Source organism: the organism of the source record quoted next, assembly GCF_019968955.1.
Source record: "MAG: Porospora cf. gigantea A chromosome Unknown PgA_NODE_140_length_34374_cov_346.267, whole genome shotgun sequence".
NCBI lineage: Eukaryota > Apicomplexa > Conoidasida > Eugregarinorida > Porosporidae > Porospora > Porospora cf. gigantea A.
This window is the reverse complement of record NW_027151404.1, coordinates 22,309-34,374: the sequence shown is the minus strand read 5'-3', so window position 1 is coordinate 34,374 and position 12,066 is coordinate 22,309. Positions and strand designations below refer to the sequence as shown.

At 55.0% G+C, this 12,066-nt stretch overlaps 5 protein-coding genes across 12 annotated transcripts; 2 read left to right on the top strand and 3 right to left on the bottom strand.

Moving 5' to 3' along the window:
* Window positions 1-60: 60 nt before the first annotated feature.
* On the top strand, window positions 61-1,227 carry KVP18_003998 (uncharacterized protein; the record flags this gene model as incomplete). The annotated part of the gene is made up of 1 exon (XM_067956199.1): window positions 61-1,227. The coding sequence occupies one exon, from the start codon at window positions 61-63 to the stop codon at window positions 1,225-1,227; it is 1,167 nt and encodes a 388-aa protein (XP_067812751.1).
* Window positions 1,228-1,234: 7 nt separating this feature from the next.
* On the bottom strand, window positions 1,235-4,484 carry KVP18_003982 (uncharacterized protein; the record flags this gene model as incomplete). Of its 3 annotated transcripts, XM_067956168.1 has the most annotated exons (5): window positions 1,235-1,704; window positions 1,733-3,561; window positions 3,588-4,271; window positions 4,299-4,393; window positions 4,422-4,484. In XM_067956168.1, the coding sequence occupies 5 exons, from the start codon at window positions 4,482-4,484 to the stop codon at window positions 1,235-1,237; spliced, it is 3,141 nt and encodes a 1,046-aa protein (XP_067812722.1). The 3 variants fall into 3 exon arrangements, with proteins under 3 accessions (XP_067812722.1, XP_067812720.1, XP_067812721.1); XM_067956166.1 differs by lacking the exons at window positions 3,588-4,271; window positions 4,299-4,393; window positions 4,422-4,484 and having other exon boundaries at window positions 1,733-3,560; XM_067956167.1 differs by lacking the exons at window positions 1,235-1,704; window positions 1,733-3,561; window positions 4,299-4,393; window positions 4,422-4,484 and having other exon boundaries at window positions 3,584-4,264.
* Window positions 4,485-4,596: 112 nt separating this feature from the next.
* On the bottom strand, window positions 4,597-7,363 carry KVP18_003984 (uncharacterized protein; the record flags this gene model as incomplete). Of its 3 annotated transcripts, XM_067956170.1 has the most annotated exons (2): window positions 4,597-5,681; window positions 5,950-7,363. In XM_067956170.1, 2 exons carry the CDS (start codon window positions 7,361-7,363, stop codon window positions 4,597-4,599), a joined length of 2,499 nt encoding a protein of 832 aa, XP_067812724.1. The 3 variants fall into 3 exon arrangements, with proteins under 3 accessions (XP_067812724.1, XP_067812725.1, XP_067812726.1); XM_067956171.1 differs by lacking the exon at window positions 5,950-7,363 and having other exon boundaries at window positions 4,597-5,601; XM_067956172.1 differs by lacking the exon at window positions 4,597-5,681 and having other exon boundaries at window positions 5,888-7,363.
* Window positions 7,364-7,508: 145 nt separating this feature from the next.
* On the top strand, window positions 7,509-11,632 carry KVP18_003994 (uncharacterized protein; the record flags this gene model as incomplete). Of its 4 annotated transcripts, XM_067956190.1 has the most annotated exons (5): window positions 7,509-9,661; window positions 9,690-10,035; window positions 10,097-10,256; window positions 10,286-10,860; window positions 10,889-11,632. In XM_067956190.1, the coding sequence occupies 5 exons, from the start codon at window positions 7,509-7,511 to the stop codon at window positions 11,630-11,632; spliced, it is 3,978 nt and encodes a 1,325-aa protein (XP_067812743.1). The 4 variants fall into 4 exon arrangements, with proteins under 4 accessions (XP_067812743.1, XP_067812742.1, XP_067812741.1 ...); XM_067956189.1 differs by lacking the exons at window positions 9,690-10,035; window positions 10,097-10,256; window positions 10,286-10,860; window positions 10,889-11,632 and having other exon boundaries at window positions 7,509-9,665; XM_067956188.1 differs by lacking the exons at window positions 7,509-9,661; window positions 9,690-10,035; window positions 10,097-10,256 and having other exon boundaries at window positions 10,303-10,926.
* A 1-nt stretch (window position 11,633) lies between these two features.
* On the bottom strand, window positions 11,634-12,062 carry KVP18_003993 (uncharacterized protein; the record flags this gene model as incomplete). Its single annotated transcript, XM_067956187.1, has 1 exon — window positions 11,634-12,062. One exon carries the CDS (start codon window positions 12,060-12,062, stop codon window positions 11,634-11,636), a length of 429 nt encoding a protein of 142 aa, XP_067812740.1.
* Window positions 12,063-12,066: the final 4 nt, after the last annotated feature.

Below are 12,066 nucleotides of genomic sequence, written 5' to 3'. Positions count from 1 at the left end.
TGTACAGCCGCGAGGTATGTTGGTTCTCAACGAATGATAGTGGAGAAAATGAACATTTCTATGTATAACGAACCTGACTGGACCAAGGCGCCAGCGCAGCCTCTGCAAATACAGCTCATTGAGGCGGGTGTGGTTCTGCAGGCGACGCCATGGCCAGAGGGGGCCCACTTCTTGCGGTTGGGCTCCCGCGCAGAGTGTGACATCATAGACATCGACGCAGAGGAGCTGCACCTCGTGCTACAGTATGGAGAGTGCGACTCGCTGCACGTGTTCGACTTCAGCGGCACAACAATTGTCAATGCCCGTCAGGTGGCGAAAGAGAAGCATATTGAGATCGTCACGGGAGACCAGATCGCACTCAGCAACAAGCATCTGGGCCGACGATACGTGGTGGAAAGGGAGTACTCCATTCCCTTGCCAGAGTCGTCTTCGGACGAGGAGCAGGACTACGACCCGATATTCGATGAGGCGCCTACACGCTTGAATAGCAAGAGAGCGCGAGAGCAGATGGTGGATAGGTTAAAAAAGCTGCCTCGACTTGAGCAGGCCGCATCTGAGATCGATGACTTCTTCGACTGGGATGCCTCCCGCCTGGACATCACCAAAGTCAAAGCTAACTTCTCCGACCTCAGCGAAGACCAACACGTTGCGCTCGACGATGTGGCCGGTCTATACGTGTCACTTGATGAGGTGAATCGCCGCAGTGCTGATCTCCGGCAGAAGCTGGATGCGAGCTCCGCCAGTCAGAGACGGCGACTGGTGCCGCAGGTAGAGAAGGTGGCTCTCTCGTGCGAAGAGGTTCGAGACCAAGTGATCTGCGCAACCGAACGTATTGGCGACCTGTTCGGGTGGACGTTGAGCTCTCGGCATCTGCGACACCTGAGTCAGGCTAACGAGGACGCGGAGGGATTCTGGGAACGATTGAAGCGCGATGCGGCGGTTTACGATAAGTCGTTAGTGGACGAAGAGCAGGACGAATACTTGGATCGGAGCTTGGAAGCTCAAGTTACTGTGGATGTTCCCGATTCGACGGTGAGATTGGCTGAGAAAATTTCGGAGCTCGAGTCAAAGCTACAAAGTGCTGAGGCTGAAGGAGATGTCAGCGCAGCGGATCGAACGCGTAAAAGCATGCAACGCTACACTCGACCCAGCGACCAAACGCGACTGAGTGCTGCCGCCGCCGCTATTTCCGCCATCGCACGGCGGCAACACTGTGAGAACGTGTAGCCCTTTGTCAGTCGATATGATTCTCAATGTAGGACACCGCAGTGGATCTGCGTCGCTTCTCACCGACGAGTTCTCGAGAGGACATGAAGCCTGACTCTAGCAACTGGGAGAACTTGGCGTTAGCTCGCCGTTCTCGGCGCCGACGGGCTTGCCGCAGCATCCTCCGCTTCTCTTTCCGGTTCTGAGCCACTGAATCGACCCTCCGAACGCGAGGGGAGCCGCGAGGGGAGCCGTGAGCAGAGGCACCCTCCGGGACCAAGCTTGAAGAAGACGAGGAGGGCGGAGGGCGCTCCTTTGTGACAACCGGTTCGAGTTCTCCGCGGATCTGTCGTTGTATGTGGCGTGATTGGGCCAACATCAGGAGTTCCTTTGACGTCTGACTGTGCTTGTGAATTTTGAGCACCTCTCCTCGATTGCGGATTTTATCCTGTGCGATTAGAGCCATAATCTCCATGTCCTGCAGGTGCTTTTCCAGTTCTGCGTGAGCGTTAAATAGAAGCCTCACTTCCATACAACGTGTAGATCTTGTCGATAAGAGTCGTCCGAGCTAATGCCAGGTGCTCAGCTGACTTGCACTGTTTAAGCTCGGAGGGGATGTTAATCATCTGACTCTCCCGGAACAGCTTCTCCCAATGACTGATGTTGCCTTTTACTGTGGTGGTCAGGATCTCCAATTCGCGGTTCTCCTTGGCCACCTCGGCGTAGATGGGGATCCCAATGAATTCGAGAAAGGTCGCTTGGCTTTTTGCGAATCGCCTATGAGTGCTTTTGTCACACATAGCCGATACTTGCATGCCCATGAGCATCTCTGCATCCCCTTGCTGGTAGAATTCCTCCACCACTCGCAGACTCCAGTCCATGTGTTGGGCCCAGGGCATGCATACGTGGGAGATGTCAGCGCACTTGATCAGTATTCCGGACAAGAGCTCCGCATCTTCCTGTTTCTTCACGCTGAAGTCGGCGGCATGTCGACGAACTCGGAAGTTTGAGACGACTTCGAAGTGGAAAGCCATATCCGTGCTCATGATCATCTTGATCATCAGTTTTTTCATGCCCACCAGCGTGGACTTCTCGATGCTCTCGAAGACTGCACAGCGCGGGTCTTCCAAAAGAGTAAACAGAATGCAGGAGTGCATGTTCTCAAGAGGGGAATTATCGTTGTAGAGAATAGCGATGGGATCGTTGCTTTGCACAATGAAGTTGTTGGTCTTCCCTGGATGGCAGACGTCGTGCGCCAGCGCAGCGATGATGAATCCCGCACGTTCAAGGCGTGTGAATCCGGTGGTCGCCAGCGGAACGTTTCTGACCAAATACTCTAGGCAGTGTGCGACGACTGCGCCGTGTGTTTGGTTGTGGTAGGGGTTATTGAAGTAGGACGCCCCTAGGTGCCGGCAGAATCGTGCTACCACCTCTACGGGAGCGTCGAGATCCGGGAGGTAGGGTTCTAGGAGCGCCAGCGCGGTCTCGTATAGGGAGTCTTTTCGGTCTTCGAACGGAGTGATAAAGTCCAGGTCCCATCGATGACCAACCTCCTCCAAACCCAAAGGCATATTTCGGACGAACCTCGGGGTGCGGTCCTCGCTAGCCTTCTTGAGTACTGTTGTTTGCGCTTTCAAACCAAGCTTGCTCTCGTCGTAGGCCGTCATGAATGTCTCCACGGTCTTGGTGTCGTTATCAGAAAGGTTGTTGAACTTCACTGAGTGGAGAGTGCTGGTGTGGCTCAGGATCTCAAGACACTCCTCCAAGGCGGAGTGCCCACGACATCCAGGAATTAGGGTCTCCAGCCCCACCTTCGCAGACCGCACCAAGTCAGTAAGATGTTCGATGCCGCTACGGACCTGAGCGGTGCCACCAGCTGCTCCGATCTCGAGCTTGGCCTTGAGTGATTCGATTCGGTGTTGATGGTCCCTGTGCGATATGAAGTCCATCCTCTCTTTGATCTCGACCGTAAACCTCATGTAAACGATCAAGCAGAAAAGAAAGACGTCCAGCAAGGATTGTACAAGGACGTTCTCCCACAGACTGAGCACTTCTTCAAAGGCCTTAAACCTGACAATGGATCCGACCATTCGGCAGAAGAGGTAGCCCAGATGGAGCCACAGAGACACTGATATCGGCTCGGAGGTAAACACGTCCATACCGATCATCGCTCCAAAGGCCAACAAGTACTCCAGTTTGTCGTGCCATGCGAAGAACAGGAGGCTGTCGAACATGAACCACAAGGAGTGAATCACACTCAGCACCTGCATGTATCCGTCTACGGGCCAGTCAAAACTGACCGGCTCAAGTACGCCCATGGCGAGCTTTTCCACGTTGGGGTACCGAATGTGCATGCTGTTTGCAGGACCCCCCGCTCTCACACTATAGGCCAATCCGGCTCCATGGCGTCGGCGTCCAGATAGTAGGCGGGCAGGCAGCAGGAGTCCATTAGGAACACCGCTGGCCACGGTGCATCTTGCATATCGCAGCCTTTCTCAGGACAGGCAGCCCAGGCGAGCTGGAGACGCATCTGGTCGTCGTCGCAGACCACATTCGTAAGGCTCGCGGTCAACCCGGCCAGAGGATCGGTTCCAGCACGGACGTAGCGTGTCAGAAGGTGGTTAAACGTCACCCCGCCGATGGTGTATTCCATCCGGATCGTCGAAGCCGACCATATATAAGAGAATGTGAACGAGCGAGAAGGCATCATGAAGTCTGCGTTAGTAATGAATCTAGATGTGATATGAGGTTCATCCAGAGTCAACCAGAGGTATGGCGAGTAAATCCAGAGTCCAAATATTTGGAAGGTCATTATTAGACCGAACCACCGGTACGCGGGGATTTTCCATCCCATCTTCAAGTCGAACCAGATGAGAAATATCGCCCCTAGGTTGCACGCAACCGAAATTGCGATGTGTGCCCAAAACGTATTGATCCACAGGGGCTCGAAGATGTTCAGCGAATCTTCTATGCAGAGGATAATCGCACCAGCGAAAACACACACGCTTATGACCAGCGAGCAATAAAACTGCACCTGGATCTTGAGGAAGCCACTCATGTATTCGCTGTTCATTAGCTGCCCTCCCCCTCACTTGAACTCGTCCTCTATGTCGAAGTCCTGAAACTGAAGCAATGGCCACCATAGGAGGTAGTCGTCGAAGAGGCGTTGAAGCCCATCCTGTGCCATCTGTGTGGCGTCACGACAGCTGCCCCACTGTGGTGATATCAAGCTCCTGTTCTGTTGGCTCTTCAGCGATAACGGAGGTCTGACTGCGCATTATTTAGATTTAGATTATCATGCGAGGAATCACTCGATAAGGACTTGACGTGGCGGGGCTCGTCACCAGCCACGGTTCCCCCTCTCGAATCAGGTCATCTGCCAAGAGCTCCTCAAGAGAGCGCTGCAATCGGGGTTCGTACGCAGCCCGCATTGCCTGGTTCTGCAAAAATACAACATGTCTCTGCGTCGTTTACAGCAGAACAGCCCACCTCGTTGCACACGGAGACCCTCGTCACCCGCAGCGCCTTCTCGAGCTTCTCCAAACTGACTTGCAGTGTATCGCTCCAGTCGAACTCAACAGTGACTGGCGTCGTGGCACAGACGACGCAGCTGTCCACCCTCTCGAAATTGAAAGCGGAGGCGTAGACACCGTTGTCGCCCATGAACATGAGTGTGTTGTTCAGCACGTGGCCCAAGGCAGTAACCAGTTTCACAGTCTCAGTCACACATACTGCGGCGATGACGGCGTTGGTGGAGGCCACCGCCGGTACGATGCGCTTAACTACGCCTAGCGTTAGATGCAGCGTAACGCCCGGAATGCTAAACTGCTTCGCTCGCTGCAGAGCCTTTTCGTATATCCATTGGGCGTGGTCAGCATCATCGGGATCGAAGTGTTCCGTTCGTATGTCGGGCCACAGGACAACGAGAGCGTACTCGATGCAATGCTCCGGGATACGAGGCGTCGAGGCAATCGTACATAGGGGATAGGTGGTAGGAGCCGGAAAGAGGCCAAGAGAACACTCGAAACACGACGTGACCCAAGGAACTATAACGCGTGCTTGTCCCCTAAACCCCTCCGTGCCGCCGTCGACCAGGAATGTCATGCTCTCCAAGTCAGGCTCGCCGACGGCGTTGAGCCGCGGCAGCGATAGCACCCGCTGGTTGAGCCAGCGGCGCGCTTCGAGGTTATCCAGCCCGGCGATGATCACACGAAACTGGCGGAGGAAATCGTCGTCAAACTCCTGGATTCGAGAGACGTGCCCTGTCAGCCGCAGGCTCAAATGCGAAAACCGGCGAGTAAGGTACTCAACAGCAGCGGTACTTTTTGGTTGCCCGACATTCGTCTCTGTGAACAGCAGCTGCCGATTCAAGTTGCTCTGTTCGATAGAATCCATGTCTACAGCATGGATCTCCTTGAATCCCGCAAGAATCAAATTCTTCAGAACCTCGCACCCTAAACCTCCAACACCCACCACTAGAACAGCCGTCGCTCCCAGCTTGGCATAGGCGCCGGGAGTTGGCTCGAAGGCCGAGTCGTCGCAGATGGGAACATCGGATGCCAGCAACGAGTGGAGTGGGTGCGGATGCAAGCGTTACAGACCCCCTAGGAGGCCTACCATGATTCTGCGTCGTTTAGCAGTGCAAGTTGGAATGGTGAAATGCCGTTTTGATTTTACACATCTATGCATCTATGCGGAGCGGCCCCTTCACGACCTCGCCGTTGTACTTCTCAAGGCCCTCACCATTGTAACTCACTCGAGGAGCAATTTCGACAGGCCCGGCTGACACATTCACATGTGCTCCTGCGTCTGCTAGCCACTTGGCATGCAGACCGCATAGGAGTTCGGCCGCCGTCAGCGGCGAATCTGCGCCGGAAGCGTTTTTCACCGGCGCGAACTCCGATTCGCGCGGCACCTCCAAACCGGCGACGTGGGCGGCTAGCTGGAAGCAGTCGAAGATAAACAGCTCGACCTTGAGACCGTTGATGGCCTCGGGTGTCACACGCTCCCCTGTGGTGAGGTCCACATGCGTGATTTTCTTGTCAGCGCGATGCAGATTGTGGTCTCGCTCCATCACATCAGCCTTCAGCAGCTTTTCGATGAAAGCTACGGTGAAGTAGTGGTTGCAGATGTTACCCGCCGAGAACTCGAGCGGCCCGCCCTCGCGACAGACCCTTTGAGCCATCTCGGGGCTCACCTCAGCGTAGTCCACCACACAGGCCTTTTCAACTCCATCGATTACCTTGGCGACCATGACACCGACCTTCTCGTTAGGGTCCGTTTTCTCGGTGCACTTGTTGCCAACCTCTACCCCCAAGGAGTGGCAAAAACCGTTGAAGATGGGGTCCGCCACCTTAGTGAGCACGTTGTCAGTCCCGAACACGTGCACCGATTCGACTCCGTGGTCCTTGAGCCACTGAAGAGTGCCGGTGCGAGCCATGGACTTGAAGATTCCACCATTGCCATTGGGAGACAGGCACATCGCGTACTTCTGGTCCAGCAGCACCTTTCCTTCCATGTCGTAAGCAGGAATCATCATCTGCTTAAAGAACCGCACGTACTGCGAATCCAGGCCGAAATAGCTGTTCTCCTCAAAATAGCGCACAGTATCGTCGTGGTTGTGAGCGGAGGTCATCACTGCGAATGGAATCTGGACCGCGCCAAGGTTGGGCGCCAGATCCTTCTCAACAGTCATGTGACGGAGTCGGATTAGGCGTTGGGAGAACAGCTCGAACAGCGACCGTTTGCTCAAGGGTCCTACCTGGAAACAGCCCTTGGGTCCATCGTAGCCCAAACGCGTGCCCTGTCCGCCAGCCATGACAACGGCACCCAGCTTGCGCTCGGCAATCATGCGGAAGCCCGCCGTTTGCCAAGAGTCCACCACGGAGTCAGGGACGTCGGCCAGCCTGGTGATGGACACTGGGCCCTCCAGGTTCACATTCGCCTGCCAGTCAAGGCGAGCAGGAGGTCCAACGGACCCTCTAGCTTGGTGGGTGCGTGTTGTCACCTTCTTAAACAGGCTCGTTACCTCGTCGAACTTGACGGATCTGATTTCATCAGCCAGCTGTTCCGATTGCTCGGGCGAGAGCTCCGAGGCGAAGGTCAGTATCTGCTCCTGACCTGCCTCTTTGAGGATATTACGCAACTCGGACAACATTTGACAAACTCGTTATTTACTGTATACATAACACCTTTACACACATACACCACAAGCCGCTGTTCTGAAACCTTGCCTCCCGGCCTGAAGAGTTCTGTCAAGAGTCGGGTCATATCTGGCCGATTCTGCACCCTAAAGGCAGAATATGCTGCTGCCCGAACTTCAAGTTTCCATCGAGGAAGAGCTCCAACTCCGCCACGCTGCCCTTCTGGGCGAGCGGGAGAGAGCTGTAGGTATAGTAGGACGGCTTCGGCCGTCGACGGTGGAAGGTGTTACGGCGGTCTACAAGCAGCAATGCGAGGACTTCCATGTGCATGAGATCGACTTGGATGGGAACGTGCTACATCTCTCCGCAGTTACCGTGAAAAGCGAAGTGAAGCGCGAAATCCGGGAGCAGAAAGAAATCGACGTCGGTCGTGACATGCTGGCTCTGGAAACAGAGTTCCTTATCTCGGCGAAAACCCGAGAGAGCCTGCGACAAGCTTTTTCCGACGCGGACATTGACTGTTTGCAACGATTTATCGAGCTCCTGAGACACACACACAGGCACAACCAGCGACTGGTGGATCAAACCTACGAGGAGTGCAAGCCAGAGAGCGAGGCTCACCTAAAGAAAGGTGTGATCAGCTACCTGGTTGAAATTGTTCCTGACAGAGCCCGCAAACTGGAGGCCGAGGTGTCAGCTGATTTCAGCGCTTTGATCTCCTACCCCAAGCCCCCCTCCCTCTTCCTTGAGGGCGACTCTGGCGTAGTTCGGGAATCATGCTCTCCAGATGCCAACGTGAGGAAACTTACTCGCACGCGAATGCACGCTTTGATCCGTGAGCATTTCCCCTTTCTTACTTCCGATGTCTTCGAAATCTCCGAAGCGCAAAAGCTTCAGACTGAATCTGGCATGAATTGCGTAGTCGGTTCGAACGACTACGTCTTCTCTGATTCCGATGACGCCGAAAGAGGCCTGTCTCGGTTTTTCTGGCCGGGATCCTCGCTTGAAGGCAGCGTGACCAAAACCTGGGTTGACGAACTGGGCGAGGCGGCACTTCTTTTTCGTGTGCAGCCCAAACCAATATGTGTATCGCAGGTGTTCCCGCACCTAGTACTGCGGAAGCTGCTCGATGGTGGATCATTCGTGGAGGCCTCCGAGGTCAAGGAGAAAAGGCTCAACTCTCACAAGGAGCGGTGGCCCAAAGACCGCCCCCCGTATCTGCAATTCCGCCTCTGGAAGATGAACCGGGACACGGCCGAAGCCATCCAGGGGGTAGCTGACGCGTGCCACATTAATAAGAAACAGTTCAGCTGGGCGGGTACTAAGGACCGACGAGGGATAACCGTGCAGAACGTGCGTGCGTACAAGACAAGCGCCGAGCACCTCAAACGAGCCACAGTGGCGCCTTCCTGGGACAACAACGTGTTCGTCTCAGACTTCGAGTACGTCGAGGAACCTCTCAGACTTGGAGCATTGCAGGGGAATCACTTCAAGGTCTGCCTGCGCAATGTAGAGGGGTCGGGCCTGGCCGACGCCGTAGCGAGTCTGCAGTCCAGGGGTTTCATCAACTTCTTCGGCCTCCAACGCTTTGGCACGCATCGCGTGGGCACTCACCATGTCGGGGCGGCTCTTCTGAGAGAGGACTGGCAGGCTGCAGTCCGCCTCATCATGGGTGATTTGTCCCTTTTGGGAGCGTCGACGGATGAAATTGCGACTCCTGTCGAGAGTCCGAGCCCCTCCGCTGGAGATGTTGAGCTTAACATTTGTGAGGACACCGAAGGCAGTTGCCAGTTGGTAGAGCAACTGGAGGAGGATTCTCGCAAGCGTCCCAGTGAACCAATGAATAGGCCTGCAAAACGCTTGAAAGCCAGCGAGATCTACCTGCAGCAGGGTGACAGTGTAGCCGCAGCGCAAGCCTGCCCCCGCTACTTCCATGTGGAACACGCAGTCCTGACCCACCTGGCCAAGGAGCCCAAGGGCTTCCTTCCCGCCCTGCTCCAGATGCCTCGTAACAGCCTCGCACTCTACATACACGCCGCGCAAGCGGTTGTGTGGAACATGGTCGCAAGCCAGCGCATGGCTATACACGGCGCTGAGGTCTGCGAAGGAGACTTCACTCTCCCCAAGGTGCAGAACGAGCAGTTCAAGCAGGTTCACGTTATCACGGCTGAGGAGGTGGCGACGTTCACCATCGAGGATGTGGTCCTTCCCGTAGTGGGGACCATGGTGGAGTACCCGACGTACCTCAAGAGCGTCTACGACGAGGCCTGCCAGTTACGATTAGGACTCAGCCTCGAGCAGTTTATGCGGCTGTAAGCGAACTTGGGTCCGATTACTCAGCGATATCAACCGATTCCAGGTTCCTGGCGTCGTCGGCGACTACCGCCGCTTAGTGGTCAAACCCATGGATTTGTCCTGGGAGTTCATCGAGGCTGCCAAAGTTAACGGGGATGCTCCGCTCCTCCTTAGCGACGTTGACATTCACTTCAAGAAGGCATTGATCTCCAAGGAGAACCAAGTTAAGGAAGACGAGCCACTCAAAGATGTCAATGAGCTGGTCGAGGATGTCAATGAAGATGAGCCCCTCACAGAGGATGTAACAGGAGATGAACCTGAAGCCCTGAAACCGGCGACTCTGCCTGCAGCTCTCCTGCACTGCTCGCTGCCAAAGTCGTCCTATCTCACTGTGTGTCTGCGGGAGCTGCTGAACAAGAACGCGTTACCGACGCCGGAGGTCTCGTCTGCAGCGAACGCTGATGGCACGCGCAACGGAGTTCGAGCTGGTCGAGGCCGAGGAGGCCGCGGTCGAGGCCGAGGTGGAAGAGGAGGTCGAGGAGGCCGAGGAGGCCGAGGTGGTCGAGGTGGCCGAGGAGGCCGAGGAGGCCGAGGTGGCAGACGATGATGATAGTGTGTGTCTGAGTAACTCAAAAAAGCAGCCTATTATAATAGCGTGATGGCCAGCAGTCTTGCCGTCTGCGACCTGAAGGGAAAGCTCATCATCTCGCGCGTCTACCGCGATATCGAAGACGTAAACATGGAGCCGTTCCTGCGGCGAGTGGTTCTCTGCAAGTCGGACCAGGTGGCCAATCCATTGTTCTGCGAGGATAACGTCACGTACGGGTGGCTGCGGCACCAGGACGTCTTCTTCGTAGTAGCCACTCAACGGAACGCGGACGCGATGATGCTTATGGTCTTCTTGTCTCATCTAGTCAGTCTCCTGGAGGCCTACTACAAAACTACGGTGTCTGAGGAATCCATCAAAGACAATTTCGTCATCACGCACGGGCTCCTTGATGAGATTCTGGACTTTGGTTACCCCCAAACCACGGACCCCAAGATTTTAAGGGAGTACATTAAGGCAGACAACGGGCTGCTGCCCACCGTCCTGACCGGTCACAAGCAGCCGTCGGTGCCTTCAGCAGTGACCAATGCGGTGTCGTGGAGGTCCGATGGTGTACAACACAAAAAGAACGAGGTTTTCTTAGACATCGTTGAAAGTGTCAGCGTCATCGTAAGGCCCTGGTGGACGGCACATTCAGATTTCAAAGAACGGCGATATAATGTTTCACGAGGTTAATGGCCGCTTGGCCATGAAGAGCTTTCTCTCAGGCATGCCAGAGCTCCGTTTGGGCCTCAACGACAAGGGCAGCGAGGAGTCGTCGGGCACCTTGACAATCGGCAAGAGTGTCGACTTAGAAGATGTAAAGTTCCACCAGTGCGTACGGTTGCGTGACTTCTACAACGACGGCGCCATCGTGTTCGTGCCGCCGGACGGCGAGTTCGAGTTAATGTCGTACCGAGTTCGTAGTAAGACTACTGAACAGAAGCCGATGATAATGGTAGAAACTGAGGTGTCGGAGGTATCCTCAACTCGCGTCAACTTTTCGGTCCAAGCGAACAGTTCTTTTGCGTCGCGTTCCGTGGCCAGCAACGTCGAGATTCTAGTTCCGGTGCCCCACGACGTTGACAGCCCTAGCTTTCGAGCAGAGGTGGGGTCCGTCAAGTACGCCCCCGACAAACAACAGATGATCTGGACCATCAAGCGGTTTCAAGGGCAGAAGGAGTACCATCTTTTCGCCACGTTTGGCCTACCGTCTGTCTCGGACGCCACACGAGACAACTTCTTCAGTCGGTCGGTACGTGTGAACTTCGAAATTCCCTACCTGACTGTAAGTGGCATTCTGGTGAAGTACCTCAAGATCATTGAGAAGTCGTGCTACCAGGCCTTGCCTTGGGTTCGCTACATCACCCAGTCTGGAGATTATTCTGTTCGTATGAGATGATTCACACAGAACTCAACAAAATGTAGATGCGCTGGTCGATCGAAATGCCAGCGATGGTCTGCGCGTCTGACTGAATCGACAGCAGTAATCCTCCGAAGGAAGCGTACAACGTACGACTCATGCCAGACTTGTTCTCGACACGGAAAACGCGGCCGTGCATAACATAGTCATACTGTTCCAGAAGGGATGGCAACTTGTGAGTCAGCACGTCTATGCCGGTCTTGTTGGGAATGGCGCAGATTTGATCGGCTATCGCGATCGTAATAACCTGCTTCTCCTGCACCGGGAAGAGGTCAGTGTTAACGTCCAGCGAAATGTCGGCCTCGAAGGCAGACGTTTTGCCCTTTATCCGAGCCACCCTCTCGAACTTGGACGTGTCAATCGACTTCACCGCGATCCGGTCTTCGAAGAGTAGCGTCGGCAGGTCCATAATT